Source organism: Poecilia reticulata, linkage group LG9 (assembly GCF_000633615.1).
Source record: "Poecilia reticulata strain Guanapo linkage group LG9, Guppy_female_1.0+MT, whole genome shotgun sequence".
Taxonomy (NCBI): Eukaryota; Metazoa; Chordata; class Actinopteri; order Cyprinodontiformes; family Poeciliidae; genus Poecilia; species Poecilia reticulata.
The window spans coordinates 16,521,034-16,548,683 of NC_024339.1; the positions used below are offsets into that span (position 1 = coordinate 16,521,034).

At 38.2% G+C, this 27,650-nt stretch overlaps 1 protein-coding gene across 1 annotated transcript; it reads right to left on the minus strand.

Moving 5' to 3' along the window:
• Positions 1-663: 663 nt before the first annotated feature.
• Positions 664-27,650, minus strand: hsd17b4 (hydroxysteroid (17-beta) dehydrogenase 4). Its single transcript, XM_008418254.2, has 25 exons — positions 27,471-27,650; positions 26,922-26,975; positions 26,271-26,378; positions 25,755-25,814; positions 25,641-25,662; positions 25,443-25,489; positions 25,222-25,306; positions 23,233-23,420; positions 20,943-21,034; positions 20,823-20,847; positions 20,552-20,680; positions 18,435-18,547; positions 9,796-9,908; positions 8,781-8,904; positions 8,499-8,550; positions 7,581-7,652; positions 7,036-7,139; positions 5,481-5,546; positions 5,029-5,098; positions 4,779-4,885; positions 4,314-4,400; positions 4,097-4,183; positions 3,442-3,580; positions 2,009-2,136; positions 664-1,342 (listed from the first exon to the last, which is right to left on the minus strand). Exons 1-25 carry the CDS (start codon positions 27,520-27,522, stop codon positions 1,253-1,255), a joined length of 2,214 nt encoding a protein of 737 aa, XP_008416476.1. The 5' UTR covers positions 27,523-27,650; the 3' UTR covers positions 664-1,252.

The window sequence follows — 27,650 nt, forward strand, 5'->3', positions numbered from 1 at the left end:
AAGAACCCAATTTCATTTATGTTTTTCAGGTTTTAAATCAAAACTAAACTTTCGCAGAAAAGTAGACGGATGTGTTTCCATCTGGGGAATGTTGATATATATATATATATATATATATATATATATATATATAAAACATTTCTGATAATTATCTAGTTCAGATTTATTTTTCAAACTTCTAAAGAACCCAATTTCATTTATGTTTTTCAGGTTTTAAATCAAAACTAAACTTTCGCAGAAAAGTAGACGGATGTGTTTCCATCTGGGGAATGTTGAAGTTTTTGGAAAAGTGGGAATTAAAAATGCATAATTTCTAATGTAAGAAAAACAGATAAAACAATGTCAGTGGTAATTTTAGTGTCATTACATCATGCAAAATCAATGTATTGCATAAACAGCTTATTGAGTTACTAAGAGCTACTGCTGCCAGTTTTTTGGGTCTCAAACTCGATGCCGTGACGTACAGATTAAGACGCTGGTTCATTTTCCTTCCCACAGTCACCACATGCTCGCTCATGTGAGTTCACAGCATAGCCAGTGATCGTTTTTCTACTAGGATGAAACTGGAGTTTAGATCTTTTTGGATCGATTTCTGCTCCGTTTGTGTCAAACCTTCAGATCAGGCTTCTGAAATGGTGTTATATTAATAAACAGAAGAAAATGTGAGATAGCACATTAAGGCTTTAATTAGAGTCACAATTGATTACACAAGAGCAAACGTTACTTTGCATTAAATTACACAAATAAAGTTGAAATAAAGCAAAAGTTTACATTAGTATAAAACTGAGCTGATTAGAGCATCAGATACATCAAACTGCCTCTGACTTTGGTAAATTAGTCACGAAAAGAGAATATAAATCATAAAAGCTGCTCTAGATTTTGATTATTTCAGTTTAACTGAGACGTTAAGAAATTCAACTTGTGCGTTATTAAAACGTCAATAAACATTCACGACTCATGAAAAATGTGGTTAATTAAATATTCTGAAGGGACTTGAGCAGCTAAAGATGTGAATGAACTGAAACATTTCCCCACCTGATGCTTGGATTAAGCCGTTTGGCAGTCCTTAAATGAATTCAATGGAGATAAATTAATTCCTGAAATGTCTCAGTGGGTAATTTTTTTTTTTTTATAATTTTTTTTTTTTTTGATGAATTTCCCTAGAGAGCCAAGAAATGGTCACCAAACACAAAGTAGGAGGGAGTCGATGAGGTCGGGTTCCTGAAGCTGTCTGATTGGTTGGCGGCGGCGCTCACAGCTTGGCGTAGTCTTTCAGGATGACCTCCAGCTTCTGACTCAGCATGATGTTCCCTCTCACCTTCAGCTTGCCGGAGAAGAAGGCCTAACAAGAAAAACAAACGTTTATTTGCAGCATTTGTCATCAGAGAGCGGAGCGGCGTTCAGGAAATTAAGATGAAAGGAGACGAAGATGATCCCTGCGCAGATGAAAGCTAACCGAGCCTCTGATGAGGATTTTCTTTGCTCTGCTCGGCTGATATCAATCCAACGAGGGGGTTATGATGACCCTGGAAGACAGTTAGTAGATCCTCTTTCAACTCCGTCAGCTAATCTGCCCCCAGCTGCTCCTTTCATCACCGCAGAGAGGAGAAGACCAGCCCGAGGGATCTCCAGCCCGCCGACTTTCTATAAAGACGAACGCAGGCGGCCCGAGATCAATAAGCAGAGCTCCAGGAAGCGCATGAATTCTGCGCGGTGGCGGCGGCCACTCCCACCGACAGATGGGATGCCACAGACATAACAAGCAGCGGCGATTGATTGTCTGCGCTGAGGGCTCTCCGAGAGATCGCCGCTTCCATATTTTATCTGACGAGACGAGATCAAGCAGGACGTCGTTATGGATCGAAGGGGAGCCTCAAAGGAACTTTCCCCGTAATCAGAATGTACAGGAAGTGGTTCGCCGTCGCAGCGGCCGTTTGAAACGGGAGGCGATTACTAAATGCGAGGGGAAGTTTCCCAGACGCAGGCGGAGGAGCTTCAAAGACGTTACCTTCTGAGGCTGAAGCTTCCCCGTCACCACCTCCATGAAGTCCTCGTCTGATAGAGTGAAGGTCACGTCGACCTTCCCGCCGGGCGGCCCTCTGAGCACAGAGCCGCTGCCGTTCTTCAGATCAATGGCTGCAGGGGGAGCGGAGGAAACACAGACAAGAAGACGGATTAGAAAACAAAAAGCTCCACTTTCCGTCAACTCGTTTTAGGCTTCAAATTCCAGCACAGAATTAAAACTAAATCTGGTTTTAAACGTCGACATCAATGACATCAGCTTAACTTGGATCAAAAAGTGACATTTTTAATCTCGGTTCTCTTTTGTTCACGTCCGTCTCCACTTTGTCCAATCTGATGCATCCTCTACTCTCACACCAACCAACTTCCTGTCCTCTCTTACATCACAGAGTCATCTGCAAACATCGTAGTCCACGAACAATCCTCTCTAACCTCGTCTGTTAGCTCGTCCATTAGCAAAGCAAACAGGACGCGGCTTAGGGCCGATCCTTGATGCACTCCCACCTCCACCTTGAACCTACAGCACACCTCACTGCTGTCTCACTTCAGAACTCCTCTTGTAATCCACAGGTCCTCTCAGTTTTCTCCCAGGCTGCATTCACACAGCAGGTCTCTATTTTTTGCTGAAATCCAATGTTTGTTTTTTCCGCTTTTTTTTTGTGTGTGTTGTTGTTCAAACTAATTAAATGCGACCGTAATGAGACAGTTTACGACCCCAAAGAGAGGAACGTTAATGTCAAACAAGCACGTTTTGTTTATGGGAGCAGTAATGGGAGGAGCCATTTACGGATCGATTTTATAGTTCATTCAACAACGGGAGCCAAAAGTATCATCCCAAGATCATAAGACGAAGGAAACTAGCAAAAAGAAAGCACAACAAAAAGAAACAGTGTTTTGTGGAGCAACTCCTGTAGAATAATCAGTTTGGATACGTAGTTAAAACCAGCAGTGGTGGGATTGTGATGTGATGTGCTTCAATTACAGACTCATTCACAAGAATGACGTAAAAGCCAGATAAAATGCGACATGAACGTTGAGACTGCCGACGCTTTGAAAACAGTCAGATGCGTATCTAAATAAGAAGCGGCTGAAATTTGTAAAAGATCGTATTTAGGACTGCCGTGAAAAAGTCGATTATGCAGCTCTGGAAAAACCTTCCAACCTCACAGAATAATTATTTCCGGTAGAAAAAATTATGCAAAACGTTGTTCAGCAGTTATAGGAAGAGTTTGATTTTTTTTTCTCCATTGATTATTGAGGGAATTTTTTATTCCAATGAAAATAAAAACAGAAAATATGTATATTTTTCCATTTATTCTTACATTATTTTTTTAAGTGATGCCCATCTAGTTTTCTAAACAGAAATAAAAGTTTTTGCTGAACGATAATAATGAAAATGTTTGTCTTCATGCAACTTACTCCACTCTGCAGCTTTCTCGCCGCCCTTGGTGATCTCCCAGCCGAACACGGCGTTCACCTTCTTGACCAGCTCTGAGCCCAGATCTTTAACGCGCCGCCCGATCTCTGCGAACACCAGGTCGCTCTGAAGGCCTCCTCCCTGCAGCAGGAGCAGAGAAAAGGCAGAAAATATACACCCGTTTTGTCTGAATCAAAGGTGCAGAGTGGTGGGAGGCCCGTGGAGGGAAAACGCACACATCAAACAACCTGTGAAAACTCTTTCTGCAATCTGTAAAACAACATTTTCTGAGTTAGAGCTCCTCATTATGTTGCATAACATAGAATCCAAATAGCAAAGTCCAAGCAGAAATCTACTTTTCCCTGCAATCACAGGATGAATCTGGGTGGTTAACCCGCCATCATCTCAATAAAAATCTGAACTGAGCTTCATTTGCTCACTTTGATGCCCCTAAATGAACGAGGCGACATTTTTATTTATTTATTTTTGCTGAATAAAAAGGCCAGCATGACCGCCGCTGTCCGCCCCCTTTGACAATGGAAAGAAATGAGGCCACCAAAAATAGAATGTAATAAAACGAATTACAGTGGAATAATTGACAGTGAGGGTAGTTTTTTTTTTTTTTGGTTTTTTTTTTCGTTCCCAGACTTCATGTACCTGAGGGAGAATTTCAGGAGAAGCTTCTGATGTGCTGTGCAAATCCACGTAGCCCCCAGCCAGAGCAACGTCACCCGTCTCCTTCACCTGCATGAAAGAGACGAGAGCTCATCAGAAGAACAGGCGGCTCGGGCTCATCTCTTCACCGCAGCTCGTGATGAGGGTGTAATCCTCGCTGCTGCTGCTGAAGAAGAAAAAAAAAGAGAGAGAGACTCACTTTACACTGGATGTGGATCCGGCTGCCCTCCTTCCACATCTCGGTTTGCAGCGACTGACCCGGAAACACGGGCTTCGCAAAGCGGACCTGAAAGAGCAGCGAGAAGGGAGTGGACACATAACTACAGGATTACATGGACGAAAAAAAAATCAGATACAGGTGGCATTAAGGAAAAAATAAAATCGTAACTCGGTCACTTCAGGCTGCAGTGTGTGAACGTAGCCTAACAGACATTCCTCCAGGATTCTCCTGCTTTTAGCTACGTTCATCTTCCCATCGACTCTGAACATCTCTACCTTATGGCCATATTTTGTTTCATTTGCAACAATTCAGTGCTGTAATAAACCTGCAGGTGAAAACAGAGCTACTCTCAACAGTTTCATCAAATCTCATGTGGAAACTAAGTGACGATTCTTTGCAGCAATGTAGACATTTGATCTGAAACCCCAGAGAGGCAACGCTCACCTTTATGGCCTTGAACTTCGCCGGGTCGTTGTCGGCGAAGCGCTTGAGGACGTGTCTCGCCGCGAAGCCGAACGAACACAAGCCGTGCAGGATGGGAGCCCTGAAGCCTGACCAAACAGCATTTTTAAACACAGCATTAGCAAGAATAAATGAGATGGTGGTAACATCATTTGAGKAAGAAGAAGAAAAAAAACCCAAAAGAGGACGGGGAGTCCGGACCGAACGGCGTTTCGTCTTGTTCTGCTCTCACCTCCCATGGCGGCGAAGCCGGGGTCTATGTGCAGAGGGTTCCAGTCTCCGCTCAGACGGTACAAGGCAGCCTGCAGCCGCCGGGGGAGCAGACATTGTTTAGATTTATATCTTATTCATAACTTCATGTGGGATAAAATTAAATTATCATAAAGACACCTAAAATAAGAATGCCTTTGAAGTGATACAGATGCAGTCATTTAAAAATGCTTGGGGGATTTCTCTTTTTCTTTTCGCTGCTTTCACACGGCATCTTGCAGTCAGCAAATCTCTCTTCTCTGACACAGAACGAAAACCCGCGCTCAAACTCTCCGTCGCCACATATACTCTGACTCGAACTTAATGATTATTGCAGAGAGGAGTAAAAAGAAAACCCAACATGTTCTATTTTCACCCTTGCATCATCAATTCGGCTGATTTATTCTGCAGCAAAACCCACACAGACGCACTCACTTGGTCTCCTGTGGTTGATTCAATCACCACAGCATCTGGTGCGCGCTTGGGTGGAGGCAGAGGAGCCTGGGGGAAATTTAAACAAAACAAAACAAAAAATAACTGTTAAATATGATGGAGCATTTGTAACAGTTTTCTCAAGTTATATATATGTGAAAAAACCGGGATGCTGTAAAGGGTAAATAAACGAGTGTAAAATCCACATAGACAGCAGGGAATAGTAGATACACACAAATGTGGAGAAGTGTGATTTGATTCCAGCAACAGTTTTCTATTTTTAACGTTTAATAAGTGGAAACAGGTGAATTATCGATGCAGCTTTTGGATATTTATGATATTTGTGCCCACAATGAGCGTATGTGAACTTGTGACCAGGATGTAGAGAACATGCGTCAAATCCGTCGTGGCTTTTTATGTGGCCCTCTAGGATTCAGACTAAACACTAAGTTTCTTAAATATTATTTTATCAATCAAATCATTGCAGTTTTTATCCGTTTACTGCCAAATTATATCAATCAGCCCATAAAGTTTTTTGAGAATTACCTTTGAAATCCACACAAAATCAACAAATCCCCACACTTTTTTTGCACTAATAAATAATTGGGAATTTATTGCAGATTTTTCTCAAAAATTGCCAAAATCTTTCTTACTTGTACTGAACAGCTGCCTCAGCTTTAATGGATGTCAGATTATAATCCACAATCTATACAGCAAGTAATAGAAAGTCACATTTATCGCATTTTCAAACATTAAATTGCAAAGTAAAATCTCTTTTAAGTCATCTTTGAGATATACAGAATTTTTATAACAACTTATGGTAAAACCATTAAAAAAATGTGGTATAAAACGCCACGGTGGGCCTGGAAAATACGTGATACCTTTTAAAAGTAGTTTGTGAAGTGTCAGAATCTCCACTTAAAGACCAAAAGAAAATATCTACAGTTCTACTAACATTAAGATCCAGACATGAGTAACAACTATTTCCTCTATAGCCTGTTTAGTGGAAACATTCAGTTATCTGCATAAAATTGTGCTGCTGCAATAAGAGATTGATTTAATGAGTGTGAAGGGTATTAAATATGGAAGCGTATTCTGGCACATGCTGCTCCAAGGTGTCTCGCCAATCACTGAAACATCTGATTATTTACTGACAAAGTTATTGCAATATTCCTTCTTTGGATAAAGTTTTAATTTCAAAGGATGTTTTCCACTTTATCCAACTCAGATCTGGAAATTTCTCTATAACGGCTGTGAGATATATATATATATATTTTTTTTTATTTTTATTTTTTTTTTACAGTAGGTAGGGTTTAGACGAGGATCTTTGAATTGTTTTCCTTCCCTTTACTTGATGAAATCTTCATTTATTGCCATCTTTTTAAAAAGCTTCAATAATTTGTAATTTGTATTTCAGAGCTGACGAGCCTCTTCACAGTCAAACAAACTGGGACATTTCAACAAGCTCTTTGCTTCCCAGTCCACTAACTAGTTGTTTCAATCTGAAAAGCCTTTTCATGACTCTTAAGCAAACATTCAACACAGGGCTTTGACATACTTTAGCTTTGTCTGAGCTTCTCTTTCCTCCGAAGCGTCCGGCTCCAACCACAAACACTGAGAACTGGTTGTAGCACACGAGCTCATCGCCGTTGTAGGTGTTCACTGCAAAACAGAGCAAATGCTGGCATTTTACATGATAACCCAAAACAAATTTCTGCATACTGCATACAGTATAGCTTCTCTTTTCACCACAGCTAACAGGTTTAATGTGAGCGAGGACATTTTATTGACATTCTCCCGAGTCAACACACAGAAAAAACCCCAGGTCCCACAGTTTCCTGGTTTAAGATGGATTAATTATAGATCAGAGTGGTTTTAAATAACATTCATCTCGGAGGAATTGCCACACAAAACGTATGAGCCATTCACAGTCTGTTATTCTGGCCCCTGCAGACACAGACTGTAAATTAACTTTCATTAATTCAGCCTGAGAGGGATCTGTGAGGCCAAAAAATACATTAAACTGAAGAAAATAAATGGATATTGAATAAATACACTGTATGATGGAAATTCTGCGCTGTTAAAGGGTAAATCAAAACCCACCGTCCAGCAGGATGACGGCTCCGGATCCTTTGTCCAGGACGTCTGCGACTGTGGTCTCAGATGTAAGGGTGCCTGGAGGGACAATTAAATGCTTAACATTAAAATATTTACAATTCTGCAACATCTCGATTCAAAAAAGAACCAGTCGACGTTAAATTTCCAAGATGCTTGTTGATTTCTGCAAGAAAATCGATTATCAGAGCGATTAATCGATTGGAAAAACTGACAGAGTGGCATTATTTTCCACCCATCTCATCTGTCTGCTAAAATATTCTGGATAAAAAGAAATACTGATGCATGCAGTTGTGGGCTACAGTCGTTTGAAATGTAAAAACAGAGTCACAGCTGGTAAAACTCTTTAAAATCCAGCAGCTGAGCATAAATAGAAATGTGACTAGAAGAGTTTCTGAGGGAAAAAACAGCAACAACAAGCTTCTGGGTTTCAAACCACGTTTCAAAAAATACTTTAGGCCCAGTTCAAGAGACCAAACAGGTAATAAAACAACCCTTTTTAATTTCTTTATATGTTTTCAGATAAGTCAAAATTAGAATGTTATCTGAGAAATCAAACAGAAAGCATGTCAAATTAATATGAATACATTGTATTTATTAAGTAGCAATAGAGTTTTAGGCTGTAAAATACAAATAAAGTACACACAATTTGGATATTTAMATAATAATAATAGTTATTAATGCTACAACTTAAAAATAGTCTTAAAACAACAATATTATTGTTTATCGCAATAATTTCAATTTATCAACCAGTAAAATGTAAAAGAACTAACTGCTTATCATTTAAAATATCCAAGAGAATAATATTTCATAAGCCTGAGTAAATGACACTGAAAGAGCGTTTACTTCCTTTCATGATGAACTACAACCCTAATTTATCACTGCGTAGCATCAGGGGGTAAATACCTGAAGTAGGCAGAGGTTTGTAAAGCTCCAGATACTGCTCTCCATGCAAAACCTGAAACAACACAACAGCTGTGACACACATTCACCAGAAAGTCTCGCAGCCTCATTAGCATTAGCAGCGAACTATTTACTCTTCTTCTGTGTGCAAGGATGTGTGAAATATCCCATATGGACATAAATCTGCATCAACATATTTACAAACAGCAAAGTTGTGTATATACAAAGTTGTGTGCAAGACGGCACAGGCGGGCATCCTGGAGAGTAATCTGCACGTTTCCTGACCTGTGTGAAGTCTATGCTGAGTCCAGGGACGGAGCTGAGGCCGCCGCCCATCGTGGCGGCCTGCGAGGGGATGACCCCGAACGTGGGCAGGCAGCTGAAGTCTTGATGCCCTTCGTACAGGAACCTACGTTAAGATGCAAAGTGTCGGTGAGGTGTGAAGAAGCGCACCAAGACAGAAACAGTTGCACAGATGGGAGAACATGCATGACAATGAAGCAAGCAGGGTTCATGCACTTTTCTCTCAGTAAAATTCAGGCATGAAAGCAACACAAATGAACAAGACAGTTTCAGTTCAGCATTATATGATATCATTTATTACTCCTAATAATAAACCTGCAGCAGGGACAAGATAAACTAAAATATAGCAACGTTTTACGTTTTGAAATGGCCCAAGAAGAAAAAAAAAAACTAATTTCAACCTTTTGTATCAGTTACACACAATAGAAACCAATTTTGCCATTTTGAATAATAACTATTCATTACATGGAAATAATCCCAACAAATCGTGGGTAAACACTGTATTATTATTATTATTATTGTTAATCTTATTACTTTATATATTGTTTTTAACACTTGAAAAACTTTTTGCTGTTACTCCTGAATTTTCTCTTTGCGGGAGAATAAAGGTCGTTTCTACCAAATGACCTTCTTGCTAAAAATTAAATGCCTGCACACAACAATATACAGTTGAAATCAGATATTTAAATACACCACATAAAAAAATACAAACATTTTTTTTCTTCCCTGTCTGAAGATAAATCCCACCAAACTTCTCTTATTTTAGGACGGTTAAAATTACAAAAACCATTTCTATTTGGTAAATGCCAGAAAATGTAGCAAAAACATTTTTTGGAGATGTTCTCTTTTGTGCAACTTTTCTTGAATTAAAACGGTAAACATTTGGTCAGTAGCAGGGATGACTGCCTTTTAATGCAGCTTTGAACAGTCAAATCTGTTGGGGTTCTCACAACAATTTGCTAGTTTTCTGGCACACAAATAAAAAGCAGAAGCAAACCTGAGGCTGTCTGGATCTTTGGTGGACATGCCGACTCCCAGCGCGTAGAGAATGCACTGGTTAGAGGTGAAGCTGAACGAGCTTGAGGGAAGTTTTTGTCCGATAGCTTCCGCCTGGAGAAAAAAAATATTATTATTATTATTTAGTTACCTCTCAGATCCCATTTGTCTTCTATTTCACAATTATGCACCATATTCATATAAAATCCAAATAAAACACATTAAAATCTGTGGTCCGAATGCAGAAAAAGTCTGTTCTCCCTCTCAAACTAAGCCAAATAAAACAGAACCCTCAGATTCTGCTGCCAACAACTAATATTAAATATAAAAATCAACCACTACCCATCCCAGTATCCAGGTTGCCAACTTTAGTTGTAAGTCCCGAAAGGACAGCTGCTTTTGCAGCAAGTGAAAATACCGTGCATGTGTAAGACTTAACAAAATATATATCGTATATTCATAAAGAAAAGACTGGAAGAAAGTGAGAGGCAAAAATCAACAAATTATATAACCCTTATGAATCAGCAAGGAGTTAAAACATTAAATTGAAGTAGACAAAATAATTTCATATGATTATTTTAATCCTTTGCATCCTTAAGAAATAAGTGCGATGGAGTTTTTTAATCCCTTGCAACAGATTAAGAAACAGAATAAATAACAGAAAATACAAACCAAGGTGCTTGCTACAAAAAGGAAATAATACGACCACTAGCTAAACATAGTAAACTATGGTAAAAGATGAACACTTCCTGTTTTCAGTGAATACTTTTATATTCAGTAGCCGATGAATTTAATTCACAGTGTGTTTTTAGCAGTCCTTGAGCCTTTTGAGCGGAGGGTGGTCTCTGAAAGCAAGGGAGAATCAGCAGCTCAGGGCTGCGCTCCAGGCCGGGATCGGGCTGGGCTTTGTGAGAGATCAGCACAATCACACAATGGGTGGAGAGAGGCAGCCAAGAATTGAGCCAACTTCGATTTGTGTTTGCATCGGAGGCACCGGGAGGCCTGGAAACGGCCACAAACTCCTGAGCTGAACAGTAATTAACAGTTAATGATACCGAGCAACAAAAGCCGTCCTAAAGATCAATGAGGTGAGGCAATCCGCAGCGTCGGAAATGTTCTCAGACCGTCATCAACCGCAGTTTTAGCACATCTGGCAGAACCTCAGGTCATTAATTTCCAGCTCCAGAACAAGTATTAAAAAAAAACAAACATGTTTCTGTTTTTATTCTTAGCATAATATTACACAAATAAAAAATGTAGTAGCTGGACTTGAAACATAGTCTTATTTGTCACAGGCTAAGTGACAAAGAAGACTTAAATATTTTCACCCTGGGAAAAAAAACAACTATTTACGAGGGAGAGAACTTTAACGAGTTAATTTAATTGCATAAAACTTGTATAATTAATCTTCTTAATATACACTAAGGTCCAGAGCCAGAACGTTTGTATTTGCATGTTTCTGGATCATCCATATGTTAATCACCACTTAACCACATCCACATCTTTGTTGTTGAGCTCATATGTTTTCTTTTATTGAATAATTTAGCAGCAAAAACACTTTTTGAATTGAAAATGTTCATTCTGGCAAAATTTAGTTTTCAGTTAAAATACGATTCATTTAAATCAATGAATTAAAACCCCAGCAATTAATTTGATTAAAGAATGTAATCAAATCCCACCACTAATATTTACTAATTAAGTGATTTCTGAAGGCAACAGGTTAAATCCAGTGCTGGATTTAGAAATGTTTTGCTGTCTCCAACTGGCTTTTCTCCATTATTCTCCCGTTTTTAGAAACATTCACCCCCCCCCCATTAGCTCTGATCATCCCTGCTGAACAAAAGCTTCCCCACAGCATGATGCTAGCACCACATGTAGCGTTTTTTCATGCAATCTTATTTCATACCAGCTGCTTCTTGGTCTTCATGAAGCTGCTAGTTTTCTAACAAACCTCTGAGTCCTTCACAAAACTTACAGATGGACTTTCTACTAATTAGACAAAGATAATTTGTTGCAATGGACTTTGGGGTATCAGCGTAGACGGGGATGGATTACAAATCGTTGCCATACTTTGAGGATTTTTACTCGCAAAAAGCTGTCAGAACTAATTTTCCTTAAGCTTCACCTTTTTGGTTTTCTATCACATAAAAAACCCAATAAACATCATTAAAGATTTATAAACTTTCTTTTATTTACGATACTAGACGATTGTGTTATGTAAATTTCCTTTCATGCATTTTCTGGAAATTAAGAAAATGTTTAAGCTTTGAACTGAACCCAAGAATCTAAACTTCAGCCTCCATTAAAGAAAACAAAGCAGAGAAGAGATGAAAAAGGCTTATTAATCAATTCCATTCCATTCTGACTATTTTCGGGTTGTTTTTTTGGTTGTTTTTTTTAAGCTATTGAGATAAAATCTTTGTTTACAAATACAAAAAATGAGGAACAGAACACAAAATGTGAAATGAAGCCTTCTACAGTAAATACATTGTTAAAAAGAAAAAGAAAAACAGAAAGAAGACATTACCACAGTCATGTGTGTTAGCATCTCTTGGGAATAGTGGCTAAATATAGTCTGATTAGCTAAACTAAAACTAAAAAAAACTAAAGGGTGAAGATGATGAAAATTTACATTTGTGAATATGAAATTTGCCAAATATAAGAATTAGATTAATTACCAGTCATCTGCCTGCATTCGTACTCCAGGGTTTTCCCCAGTGTATTATAAGCCTGGTGGGCCACCAGGCTTTATAATAACAATATAACTTGTGCCACCACCAGGACAAGCATCAATTATTTATTTAAGGTTTTTCTTTTTATGTTTGCCGCTGGATTAACGACTGCCGAGCGCCCCAACCACAGGGCTTAGCAAGTTTTCTGGGGGAAACCTTGTATTCTTTCCATGAAAAGAAAAAAATAACATGGTCATACTTTATAATTTGAAATGTTGACACTCAGTTTTCACAACAGCTATTATATTCTTTAAAAAAATTTCTTTAGACACAATAATTCCTATTAAATAACTGTTTCTGGATGCTCTTTGCAAAACGTACAGTAGGGGTTATTCTATTCTGACTGATTTGTTTTCAGTTTTTCAATGTGTAGAAGAAGAGCAGCTGTTACCCACTGTGCCTATGGGGCTCAGCACTGCCCCCTATCAGGGCCACATGGTACTTCCTGTCTCAAGCTTTGCATTTTCAGATCAGAAAGACTAAATTGAGTAAAAGCAGTGGATAAAACAGAAAAGGTCACGCCACTAGTTTGGCAGTACTTCATATATTCTAAACAATAAACTAATAATTATCAATATTGATAGGTATGAAACCATATCGTCCAACTATAGATGCAGCATTGAAAATTAAGCCAAGAGAAAACAGTGTTGAGGACAGAAGCTAACTAACTCAATTCAGGGAAAATGTGCAGATTCTTTATGTTGCTCCAGAAAGTGGAGCAACATAACATGAATTTTGGACGAAATGGCTCTCCATAGAGGTGAATGAGTGCCCAATCCTTGTTTATAGTGGGGCGGAGGGGGGGGAGAAGCTAAATAACATCTCACCCAGGAGCTAATTTCTGAATAAGAAATTATGAATAACGTAATCAAGTTAATGATTTTTATGTTTAATTAAAAAGTATGTATTTAATTGATATGACTCCCACATCTCTGTCTCCCCCAGACAAAAACTCGTCGGCCCTCAGGCTCCTGTTACAGTGCTAATTGAATGCTTAATGTCCAACACCACAGAGTGTGCTCAAACCTAAAATATAGCAACACCAACTTCAGAAAGAGAATGAATCAAACAGAGTTGGAAAGGGATTGCAGCGGCTCATTCATATCAATCAGTTATTAAATGTGAGAAACGTATAGCATTATCACACCTCTGTGGTAGCATTACAGTCACAGCTCTCCTGCTGCAGCTGATTTGTCATATTAATGACCACAGAGCCTCAGCTTAAAACAATCCTGCTTGGCAGAATGGTGCGATTCCCTCTGCATAATATCTTCTCTCAGTTGGTCAGAAATCACCATAAAGCCCGGCCTCTGGAGGCTCGCTTTTAATTAAAACTGCATTAAAATGCAGATGTGGGAAATGGCGTTCTTTCAGAACTGTTCCCACACTCCTTTTTGATTTCATTTTATATGCTTTCATGTGTTCACACAGAGATTAATCCCACTGCCTCTTGAGAATATCGGGGGAAGAAGAAAAAAGAAAAATCACAATCAAATTAACATTATGCTGTGTTTTTTTTCTAAAGGTGGTTCAATGTTTTATTCAAAACTGCAAATATTGTGATATGATAGTTTAGCAAGTTGATCTTTAAAAATCTAGTTACATAGAGGTTATTTTCCCTGCATTATTCCTCTGTTTTTAGGTTCACTGCATCAATTTATACAACTACTGATATTCTCTAATACTGTTTGGATAGACAGTATTATTACACTTCCTCATAAAAGTATTCACTCATATTTTGTCACATTACATAACTGCAGAGGTGTAACATATGGAGAGCCATTTCAGCCAAAATTAAATAAATAAATATATAGGGAAAATAAATACATTTATTTATTTATTTAATTTTGGACGAAATGGCTCTCCATAGAGGTGAGCGATATGGACTTAGAACTTTATCACAATATTTTGTGGTACTATTGTGACAACGATAAAAATGATACAAATTTTTACTACAAAGCCTACCTGGCAAAAAGTTTTGACATCCCTGCATTAAGCTCAAAACTTCAGTGTATTTTACTGAAATTTTATGCAACAGAACAGAATAATGATGTGTAATTGTGCTAAGTGGAGGGGAAATAATTCAAAAATCTAAGCAATGTGACCCCATTTACTCTCATATCCTTAAATAAAAATCTGTGCAACCATATTGCTACAAAAAATATTCTTTGGAAGTTGTCTGTGTTATTTTCTTTTTTTTTTTTTTGCACTGCTGAACCCAATAATGACATCCATTATTCTCAATCATCCAGAAAAAGTTTTAGGAGAAAAAAATATGTGTTATTTACAAGTTACAAACTTGGATTTCTGTAAACTGAATAATAAAACACTGATAAGGTTTAGTACATGTAAATTGAACATTACGTCTTCATTGTGCAAAATTCTCCTTTTCTTTTCTGTCCTGATGGACTTTCTCCCGCTGCTCCTCACTCATTGATCCTAGATTCTCAGGAAACCGATCCATATGTGAGAACAAGTCATGCATTTTGATGCTCATGCTGCATCCATAGTCCAGAAAGTTCACCTGATTGAGCAAAACCAATGTGATTTTTGGATTTGGCACATCAAAATGACCCTAAACCAGCTGAAAAACCCCAGGCGATGTTTTGGCTATTGCCCAGTGTTATCTATGTTAAATAAGTTCTAATACTGAAATTTAGTGGTGTCTTTATAACAAGTAAAATATAATGACATTACCACAGTTGGAGAATCTTAATATCCTCTTTCGCACTGCTGGGTCCACTCAGTTCTAATAGTTCTTAGTTTTAATAATAAATAACCTTTATTTAACCAGGTAAAAATGTCTTTTTCAAGAAGGACCTGGCAGGACAGCAGCATCGTTTACAAGTATCAACATCTGCATTCAACCAAAGAAGTACATATAATTATTTTAGTTGATAAGAGATTCATCCAGAGAGTTTGTAGCCTCTGAATTGCATAACAGCATTAAACTGAAAAGCATCTGTGAAGTTTTACATGCCATGTTGTGAAAGCAGCACAGAAACAATTCTGAATAATACAACAGAGTTATTTGAATAGGAAACTACAGTCTGTAATTATCATGCGGCCTCTCTGAAACTGTGTAACCTTTTTACTGCCCTTACATCCTCCTTCAAACATCTAAACACATAAAACCATTTAGTGCTGGTAAGATAGTTGTGCACTTGGAGAGGAGCATGTCATAAAATAAACACAAGCACAGCGGCAGCACAGCTTGGTGTAACTTAAGCAATGCGTTGCACAGCAAGGACAAGAATGCAAATGCAACTAGCGGAGCTGCACACACTGTCACACACACACACAAACGCACGCATGCAGTCTAATGAAGACACAATGGGGATGTTTATCTTCAGGCTACAGTGCGACTCTCTTCCAAATCCCAAGCAGGCAGCAGAAACAAAGTGAGGAGGACAGAGATACCAGAGAGAGATGGAAACATTTTAGGAACAATACTATAAAATCTTTGAATGAGCACGGCGAGGGCTGCTCATCCACCGCAGGATTTTAAAAAAAGAACTGATTTTTTAAAAATATTTTTAAAAGAACACACCCCGTTTAGCCTCTGTTATAGCTCCAGTGAGCATTTCTGCAGTCTTCATGCTGCACCGAACCCAAAGATTTCAATTTTTCATCGTATAAATTATTCTGATGACAGTTTTTCTAATAAACTAAACTCCATTGGAGAGGATGATTTTAATGCAGTTATTTTAAGTTTGAACGCGACTACTGCACGCTACGAGTGTGAGGCGGCTGCTGTCCTTGTGGATAATCATTGCACATGGTGTGATTTTACTGTAGTGCTAATCTTTTATTTAAGCAACTGCAATATGTGAGCTGTCACAGATTCAGCGTCCGCAGTTCAGTGAGTGGGAACACAGAAACGTGAACAAACACCTACTGAGGGGAGATACTCTGCTGTCCGCAGTCATCTTTTTAAAAAGCTAATCTGAGCAGACGCTTGTCTGGTGTGTCGACTTTTCAGATTTACGGGGGATATCAACCTTCCTGCAGAATGTATGTTGTAGGAGCTTTGCTAAAGAGGGAATTATCGTCCCTGACTTTATGCTGTGTGGGTTTATTACAGAGTCATGAGATGCAACGTCTGAAAGAGCCAGAGAGCTTACAGCCGCGTACTTTCAGAAGTCATTATGTCCTTTGTTGTCACACCCACAGGCCACAGGGTGAAACCCTAAAGCTCCTCATAAGTGCAGCCAACATAAGAAGAAACAAAATGCAAGCAGAGGTCACCATGGGTGCCTGAAAAATGAAACAAGCAGAGCAAAAATGAGGGAGCACACTTTATGTCTTTGACTTCTGGATCACTTCTAGTGGTCTAAATTATACTTTGACTAACTAAGTAAATATGAAATATTGAAATAATTGCACAGTTTAATCCTACAGAGAGAGTATGGATGGAGAAACCTGAAAACAAAAGTTATTTCAAAACTTCCTTTGATAATTTCTTAACCCATGAACTGTAGGTCCAGTTCAAAACCCTGATTTAAGGTGGCATACTGGTCAAAAAAGATTTTTTTAATTGGGTGTTTTTGTGTTCCCAACCAGAAACAGAAAAACAAAACCACTGAGGGTTAAAGTATTCAATCCAAACTCTGATGTGGCAAATCATAGAAGAAGATTTTCAATTTAAAATAATTTCAAGAAGAAAAAAAAGTCGGAAGTTGTTTTTGGAAATTTGGATTTCCAACTTTTAGGAAACAGTAATTTCCCAAAACATTTTTCAACACATATCTTTCTTGTCTTAATCAAAAGCTGAGAATCACAAAAGCCAATTTCCATATTTTTCCAGCTTCTTCAAACATATGTAGGCGCCTTGACTGTGATTTCAAACTCTTTTCTGATGATTTCCATGTCGCCTTCATTTGTCTTAGCAACCAACACGTGACTATGTGCAGTACTGACGGTAACTAACCAAGATAAATGAAAGTCAATCATCCACTATTCTAAATACGCAAACTAGAAGGCTGCCAAACTGAAATACATTTACTGTTGCATGGAGTCACCTGCAGGAAGCAAACAATCTCTTTGTTAACAAAAACCTGACTGTCTGCCTGGGTCAGACTGAGGCCCCCACTCGACTTCTCAGCTTTTTATTCTGATAGGTTTATACAATGAATTTATGTGTTCAAATTTTGCACTTATAATGAAAAGTCATAGATTCTCTCTGAGATTGAAGGATGCATTTGCTGATCAACAATATTTTTATTTAGGTTTTCTTGTCCACTCATCTACAACTTTGACGTTTGACTGCATCAGTTAAATCTAAATAACTTGTTAGCTCAGCGAACATTTGTTTCAACTCCTCAAATTTGCAACTTATTTAGAATTATTTTTACCTTGTTAGATATTTACATTTTACTTAAAAAAAACATTTTTCTTTTTCAACATCCTACAAAAAAAGTAAATGAAGGATTTACTCATGTATATAGACACAAAAATAAATGATAAAAATAAATAAAATTAAGTTCTGCATATTCAGAATGTCTAATATGATGAGACTGAACGGGAAATTAACAAAATCTCAATCATAGTGCAACTCCAAAGGGAAAAAAATCTTCCTGCAATAGTTTTTACTTTAATTTTTAAATGAGCATTATTTAATTGTTTGCATTAAACTTGAATATTAGTTGTTAAAATATGATCCGGACTAGAAAACTATATTTTCCCCTTAAGTCTGAGGCATCTAGTGCTTCAACTACGTTTCAGAATCCCTAGAATAAGCCCACCATGAACTTCTCAGCTTGCTGAATCCAAACATTATTCATAACCTGACAACAGGGTGCAAAAATGTTTACAACAGGGATAAAGAGGGAAGTGTGATGAAAATAAATTCAGCGATCCTTAGCCCAGTGTCGAAGAAAAATGGAGCAGAAATTGCATCTTAACTTACAGGATTAAACCCTGATCCTGTTGCTCCGGAGGCGGCAGCTGCTGCTGGATTTGCACCAACTTCTCCATCTGACTCCACTTGAGACAGCACACTCACAACTGAATGCAGAGACTCTGCAACAAGACCAGAAAGAAAGAAAAATACAGAACAGGAGAAGAAACTCGGAACCATTAAAACCGTAGAAAGTTTTAATAATGATGAGCTGCAGCTTCTTGTTCTGTAATATGATCTAACGTACAACTACTCTGTCCAACTGGAAAAAAAACTACAACTGGAAAAAAAGCCCTGCAGATGTAAGATGTATATTTCACAAACAGAGAAAAGAGCAGAAGGTGGCACTAATCTTCTCAATTAGCTCTTACCATCTACCACAAGACATAAATACAACTTGCTCCGGAGGTTGTCTAGTACAACTTAATGTGGTAATTTTTTAAATTAAAAATAAAAGGTATGCATCTGGTCCACCATGTTGGACTAGCTCTGTCGCTTTAGTTCTGATTTGTTCGTTTTGTGGACTTTCTTTCATTGTTTGGTTGAGGAGTTGCTTTTTTGAACAATTTTTTCCTCTGGTTTTGGATTCTGTGCAGCTGGAAGTATTTTTGCTCTTACTTTTTATTTTTATTTTTTTACTGATTAGCATCTTAAGCACTCAAAATATACCTGAACTTTGAGGTGAATTAGCAATGCTTGCTAACAGCTGATATAATTACATGTTACTGTGGAAAAGTGCCCAGAACCTGAGCTAGTAGAATTTCATGGCATTTCAGTAACACTCTCTTCAGACAGAGGCCTCTTCGGGCAGCGAGACTGACTGCTACTGGAGATCCTTGCAGCATTTCCGACAACAACTCCTTGAAGATTCTTGGATGATATGAGTTACTGCAACGTTTAAGTTTCCTTCGGGATAAAGAAAGTATTTTTGAATTGAATTGAATTAATCTTGTCTAAAAATCACCATAACTGAAATCACATTTTACAGAGTTTCACAAGAAACAAAACAACTTACTGGTGTTTTTTTGTTGAGAACAGTAAAATGTATATATTTTAAATATTTTAAATGAACCAAGCTGATTTTTTATATGTTGAAACAACCAGACTCAATTACTAAATCATTAAAGAAACTACGAGCTTCAGTGGCGATGAATGCAATACAGCTGCGACTCTGACTACAAGAAAAATACCTTTAGCAAAAGATATATGGAATATTTTCTGTTATAGTCTAAAAAAGTTTTTTAAAAAAACTTTTAGAACAAGCATAAAATATAATTTAAAACTTAAGATCAAACTCCATACTAATCCAAATGTAGCTTTTAAATAACTAACATGTCATCCTTGTGAGAAATAATAATTCTATATCTAATTTAAGATCATGAAAACACACAAGCAACAGTTTAATTAAAGATACCAGTCTAGATGTAGCTTGAAAAAAAGATCCTAAAAATCTCATTGTTATACTTATTAGTTCCTTCTTTACGTTGTCTGAAAGTGGAGTGTAAAGATTTAAATACCTATGCATGCAACATGAACACGACAAAGCAATCCCAGAGAACCGAGGAAGCAGAATCTGAGGGAAGACTAAAGCCGCTCATTACCATCAATCAGTGGCGAGTGGTTACCGAACACGGGCAGCAACAAGTCTTCGCATTAAGCTACAAATGAGGAGGCACAACAAAGCCATGCTAATGAGAGCCGCTCGCAACCTGTGGGAAAACCTCCCCCGTTCGGTTAACGCCAACCCCCCGCGGCCCCCAACTTAACATCTGAGAGAGCAGAGACGGCCGGAGGAGGCGGAGAGAAATAATAATCAGCGTTGGACAACCTCTCTGTTTCCATCAGACCTTTCCAGGAAAATTGCACTTGTTCAGACTGAACATTGCTTTCACCTTGACTTTCTCCCTTTCTTTGCGAGACCTTTAACAGTACTTCTTGGTTTTTGTTGAAGCCTATTAACTGTAATTACTGGTGTAATGGGTCACCTTTAAAATTAGTTTAATGATCTGAAAGAACAAAAACAATCTATAAAAGGAAATGCTTCTTCACATTACAGTCTACATGTGTATTAATAAAAAAAAAATATTGCAGCATGGAGCACATAATTGGCCTCAGGTATCACTGACCTTGTACATTAGCTGGCTTGGTGGCATTTTCAAAATCACAGATCGCATCCCACTGGTCTCGGACCCCCTCAGGAGTCATCGGTTTGTTCCTCTGCCTCACAATCCGGCCCTCCGTTCGCTCCCAGCGTACTGCGCGCGCGGTACACACAAACGAGGGGTAGGGGGTCACCGCCCGGTAAAAATCCAACGCATACATTACAAAGGAGCCTGGAGCTAATGGATGTTACAAACACATGCAGGCATCTCTTCAGGAAAACTACACAGAACTCACATTTACCAATCCAGCCTGCGCCAGCCTGCAAGAAAAGGAAACATGAGAATAAACCATCACATACTCAGATTAAAATTTTCTTTTGAAGGTTGTCACTGTCCAGCAGGACAGTTATTTTACCTCGAACAGTCCTCCATTTTCTTGGCATTGTTCATGACAGAGCCAGAGAACCAGAGGGGCAACGTACTCAGGCTTCAGAGACGCCACAAGGTCTAAAGACACAAAACACAAACATTTAATACGAAGCAGAGTCGATTTACAGTCCACGATTCCTCTACTAGCAATACACACTGCATAAACCACAGATAGAGAGACGGACGGACGGAYGCTACATCTATACATTTTAATCTTTATGTGCAGTATAAAATCTCCTTATGTGATCACTCTTGGTACTTACCAGTTATCTAAAGTTTTTTTTTAGTATCCTCTCCAAACAGATCTGAATGCACCACAAGGCTGATTGCTTTTATTTTAAGGTTAATATTTTTAATAGTAAAAATAAACAGAATGAGCTGCAAAAACAGAGGAAATAATTTTCCGTTAAAAATCGACCGGTATAGAAGTTAGAAGCCCATTATAGCAAACTCTTTTAATACCCTTCATCAGCTATGAAATATTTACCTTCAGACGCCATACAGTATGTGTGCTTAAAATATCTGCCCCCTGGTGATAAGACAGGAGGAATTCTGCCTCGCTGCGTTCACCATGTTTGCACCAGGGTGAGTTCTGTTCTTTGTCTTTCAGAAAAGTCTGAGTCAGTGAGCATGAACATATGGAACCAAGTCATTTACCAAGGTGAGGCCATCCTGAGACAGTTGGCACAGCACAGCGTGACAGATGCTACTGCAGACAAGCACGGCATGACAACAAAACCATTCCTGTTTATTCCCCGCGTCAACAGAGCTGTAGTCACAGAGCATGTCCGTGAACCAACAGCACTTACAAGCACCATCGTCCTGGTCTTTATGATGCTAAAACACAAGCACAGAGTCTCGTTTTTAACTCACTGACTGGTTAAATAACTAGTTTTTGGGGTAGTTTTACTAGGCGGCATGTAAATTTCATCTCAGAAAGTTGGATATGATTGAAAAATACATTTATTTCAGTAATTCAGTTATATTATGGCTTTCAGCTCAAGGTAACCCAAACTTGTTTTTCATGTAATCAGATGCACAAAAACCAGCAACAAAAAAGGATTTTAAATACAGACAATGCCTAGAGCAGTGGCCTCAAACTGCATTCCTAGAGGGTCAGTGTCCTGCAACTTTTAGATGTTCTCCTTGTCCTGCACACTTAAATTCAATGGCTGAACTGCCTCACTAGCATGTATGCAGTCAAACTCTGCAGATATCTGCTGATTAACTAATTTTGGAGCCAGGTGTGCTGAAACAGAGAGACGCCTAAAAGTTGCAGGACGTCAACGCTTGAGGACTGGAGTTTGAGACCACTGACATACAGGGTAAGGCACAAAAGGCAATTTCTAAAGAAGCTGCATCTGAGCATTAAGCAAACAAATGGAAAATTAAGTGGAAAGAAGAAAAGGGCACACAAGACATATTTGAATTTAATCTTGAGACTTATGTAATAATTTTCCTGAGCTGTAAGCTATCAAAGATAAGAAAATAAGAGGAATGTATCGCTTTTTCTGAATTGAATATATGCACAATATACTTTCCTGACTAAAATAAATTAATAAATTAACTTTTAATGATTTATATATATTGGGGCGTACTACAAAAGCTGTCCCGAGCTTTATTTCATATTATTGTGGATAACCAATGCTTTATCATCATTTCTGTGAAGTAGACATTATAGGCATTAGAGGCTTTAGCTGCTCAACCTCTCCTGGTCAGCTAATCAAGGTTGTTGGCATCAACTAACTCACTCACTCTTTGGTTGCTAGGTAACTCTTTGGTTACCTAACAACAGTCTGCTGAGTAACGTGCAGGAGCAGTTTAAGGTTTTGCTGCCATACCTCTTATCTGCTTAAAAATAAAAAAACGACTTAAGAGCGAAAATTGTGGAAAAAAAACAGGAAAGGTCACGTCACTAGTTTGGCAGGAACAAAAGAACAAAAAACAAAAAAAACTAAAAATCAATAATTATCGATATCAACTGACATGAAATCCTGATACATCCTTCAGCCAAATTTTCGTCCATATCCATAGAAACCGTGGTGACAAAACCTGAGACTACAACTGCCTAATAAAACCACATGCAGGTAAGTAAAAACTAATAAAGATGATAAAAATGGATTTCACCGCAGCACAGAAAACAGAATATAGAAGATAAAACTAAAGTAAGCATTTTGTTGACATATGCTAACATTTTCAAAAAGAGAAAAGGGCGTGGTTTACATCTATTTTCCTTATGTTGACCAGTTCAGTGTAACGATGCCATCTCCGATTACCTGGCGGCATGACGGTCTCCGTGAGGCGGGACCCCGCCACAGGAGCGATTGTGTTGCAGTGGATGTTGTACTTGCGTCCCTCGATGGCCAAAGTGTTAGCCAGCCCCAGCAGGCCTAACTTGGCAGCGCTGTAGTTGGCCTGGCCGAAGTTACCATAAATGCCTGCAGCTGACGCAGTCATGATGATTCTGGTCACAGAAGACAAGGCCGAGTTAAAGCACTTTGACAGAAATTGCGGAGCAGGAGCAGGAGACAGCAACAACCCACACACAATCTCACAGGAAAGATACTTTCCATGCATGCTGAGCATCTTTAAGCACCTAGTCATTGCAAATAAAGAATATGTTCTCTTCAGCAACCGTGAGAGTATCCAATTCATATTTAGGAGCTCAGGGATGTTTATACATCAAACCCACAGGATATTACTTGTGCGCACAATCTCGTGCAGGCGGTTCGACTCAGTTGAGAAGAAGTAAAAAGGTTAAGCATCAATGCCACATTAACTGCAGGAGACATCTGCAAAACCTCACTGCTTATAAAACAAGTAGTGATCCATAGCATACAGTGTACAACAATACAATCTCCAAGGGACTGGCAATGACAAAATGCTTTTCACATCAATAGCTATTATGCACAAAGGACATGGAGCACAAATCTTTTGGCATTTACAGAGCAACCCAGAGAAAATGCTGCATCAGATAGCTGGTAGAGAGGATAAAGCTGTTCAGTGACAGTATTTCTCCACGCCATCAGAGAGACAGAATTGGAGAGTCAGGTGACTGACATTTCGCCTTTTCTTTTATGTCTCCTCGATATGACTTTTCTTTCAAGTGCGCCATAAATTCTTTACTTAGGGTGGCTGCACACAAAGATTGAATTTCAGGCCTGAACATGAGAAATGGAAAACATATAGACAAACAAAAGAGAATTTAAAATGATTTCTGTCTCTATTAAGAAAAACACCGTAATAGCATTTGTCAGCGTATTGATTTAAAACTCGCACAACTATTTTCAACTGCTTTCTGCTAGACTTGGTCAACAGCAGCATGCTGTTGTGCAAAGAAAGTTTCTGCAGAAAAAGTTAAGTCAGTGTTTAAAACGTAATATTCCATTTCAAGCAGAGCAGCTTCTATGAACCCATGAAGGGCAACTGGCTCCTACGTTAAGCTAACGACCTTCCTCCGCTAATTATAATCCAAAACAGCCACATCTAAATAGACCTGTCACTGCTAGATGCATTTCTATAGATCAGTGCAGGTGTAATTAACATTTATTACTGTTCAGTGGCCATTAGTTGTGCAAGGGAATTCAAAGTGTCTTATAAAAGAAAAGATCGTAACACGCAACATAATTACATGTCCAACTAAGATGCATTTATTGCAACATAAATGGCATGGTGTGTTAAAAAACACAAATCAATACAAAGTACTTTTCCTGTGATATATAACAACATATATAATAAACTCTAGAAATATGCCATTCATGGTAACAGCAACATTTGAGTTCACCTCTTTCTTCTTTTCCACAAAATACTATTTGATACTTCATCAAAAAGGAAGACAAAAAAGGCCCAAAACCTAATTTTTTTTCTTATTTACTCTTCTCTATTTAGAGTAAAGCAAATAAAACTATATTTACAGTAGAGCTCCTTCAGTGGCAGATTGCTGCATCCCAGGTGTACAAAGGAGCGTTCTCATAGGTCCTTCCTCTGAGACTCCTTGACCATCACTGATCCCAACAAACTAAATAAATCTTTATAACTCTGTTGTTTCCACAGTTCTCACTTCTTGTAAATAGTCAGTTGTTTTTATATACATGTAACAACAAATCTACATAAAGAGATTTTACAGCTGAATTTGTGAAAAACCTAGAGATTTTTTGAGATGTGTCTGTAGATTACCCCATTACAAACCCTTTTTGAGCCAGAATTGCATCTCTCCTGAGCCTGAGTGTAAATGTCAACTGGCAGCTGCTTGCTTTGATCCTCACCTGCCAAAATTTTGTTTCTTCATGTGGTTCCAGGCAGCTCGTGTTACCAAGAATGACCCTCTTAAGTGGATTCTATGAATAAGGTCTGAAATGACAACAAGCATAAGAAAAATACTTTTTTTTATCTGTATCCAGGTGACTTGACTCATAACTTGAGTTTCTGATAAATAAGTAAATAAATAAACAGTTTTGTTTTTTTTATCCAAACACAATCTCTTTACCCCAGTCCAAATCACTGGTCCTGGCAAATGAACGGTCACGAAGTATTCTGGGTAAACAAAGGCAAAAAGAATAACAATGTAAGAGCTGAAACTTAAAATTCACTTTCACATTATTGTAATGGTCCACACTTTAATTACTGTAATAACTGCGTTCTAATACCAGAGGATCTCCATAATTATAACTGGGGGATGACTTACCCAGCATTGTTCACAACAATATCTGAAAAAGAAGAATATTATCAAAATAAATTCTAGAAAAACCACCACTAAAAATCATTTACTGATTACAGCTTTCCAAAAGTAAATACAAACCAATTCTTCCAAAGGCATCAAGGGCACTTTGGATCAGCTTCTCTCCATCTTCAACAGAATCTATGTACACAAAAGAAAATATAGAGGATTTTAAGACTTGATTATATTAGTTTAGATCTAAATCTCGGCTCCACTGTTTCTGATTCCATTTTCAAAGAGAAAAAAAGGAAGAGTTCAAAAATACATAACAAAAACAATCAGAAAAAGCTTAACTTTAATCTATTTTTGACTACAAAAGCAACAATCTGGCATTTAGTTAGCTGATTGGTCACCCTACAAGAAATCTGATATTTAAAAAAAAATACTAGAAAGACACATGGAAGCCTTGTTTTCTGTACAAGATTTATTTTTTCACATTGAAGAAGCAAAAAATAAAATAATATGGGGTCCTATCATTATCAAAACTCACTAACAAACTCATCAGAGGGACAAGCTGTAAAATGAGTCACAGGTTTTCTATCTGCTATCAAATAAACAACATACTACATTTAATAGAGGGAAGTCCATGTTTCTCACCATAGTTTGCCACAGCTTTGCCCCCCTTTGCTCTTATCTCCTCCACCACCTTATCAGCAGCTGCAGAACTTCTTCCACCTCCTTTTGTGTCTACCCCAAGGTCATTCACTTTATTGCAAAATATGAAGACAAAGATTAGCAGCACAGCGCAAATTGTGCAGTTCTCCAAAACAGATAACCCTAAGCGAAAATTGAACTAAAGGAGATTCTTGGTCAGAGATGAGAGGAGCATTCAAAGTCAATATTAAAGGCAGCATTTATTTTTACTGACAATCGCAGGCGAGTTTAAAATCCAATCACTGCTGTTGCAATAACTGCAGTGCACATATCTCAAATACCTTATACAGTACAGCTTATCTACATAAGTGTACCTCCACACAAATAATTTCTTCAGAACTAAACATGTGAAACAGAGTTTTGGATGATGGAATAGTACTATGATATGAAGCTCAAAAAAGTTAATTTTTTTATAATAGAACCTCTTTAGAATGTTGCTTTTATACATGATCAGAAGCAATATAACTAACTCATTAAACATAATTACGGAAACCCTAGGTAATAACGTTTCCATTCATGTCAACAGAGTGCAAAGCTTGCAGGGCTTTTATTCTGAAAATCAAGCAATTAGTTTAGATGTAATTAATTATTTACCAACTACAGAGGCTCCTCTTGAAGCGAAGGCCAGTGCATATTCTTTGCCAAGACCTGTAGAAAGGAACACAGAAAAAAAAAATATTTATAAAGTTAAGCAAAATTTTCCACCAGACTCAAATACCCAAAAGGGCACATGAAAGGGCACATGCATGAAGCAGCTTGTGCCCTTTCACACACTTACATCAGAGTAATAATAGGTCGTTGCGTTATTTGCACTTTGCTCCCCGAGTTTACAAATGAAACAATCTTATTGAACATAAAATAGCAACATACGTGTTTAATATCTAATCATAAAAATGATTTTCTATATCTGCTAATAATTTTGCAGAGTCGTGGCCACTTTTAGCAATCAGCTAAATATACAGATTTACAAATGGGCGTGGAATATAACGTAAAATAGCTGTGTGGTGCACAAGCTGCTTTCGTAACTTTTCTCTTAAACAGTTCTCCAAACAAATGTCAGCCACATTTAGCCAGTTAGCATCCGAAGCTAAAGCTCTAAATGCTATCTAAAGTGACGGACAGCACACGGAGCTGCAGTTTTACCTCCTCCAGCGCCAGTGACAAGCACCACTCTTCCTTCGAATGACAAAGACATTTCTGTGGACTCTCTGTATCAGGGACAGACCGACTCCGATGCTTCACCTGCAGGACTGAATGCTAGAAAGTGACAGTACTGACAGAGAACTACAACTTCCGCATGAAGAGGGGGAGTCTCAGTCCTGA

Coding starts and splice junctions, on each gene's coding strand:
- hsd17b4 (XM_008418254.2), bottom strand. CDS start 27,522: ATGTCTTTGTCATTCGAAGGAAGAGTGGTGCTTGTCACTGGCGCTGGA. Junction 4,401..4,778: donor CGAAGTTCAAGGCCATAAAG/GTGAGCGTTGCC, acceptor CTGCTCTTTCAG/GTCCGCTTTGCGAAGCCCGT. Junction 1,343..2,008: donor GGAAGCTTCAGCCTCAGAAG/GTAACGTCTTTG, acceptor TTTTCTTGTTAG/GCCTTCTTCTCCGGCAAGCT.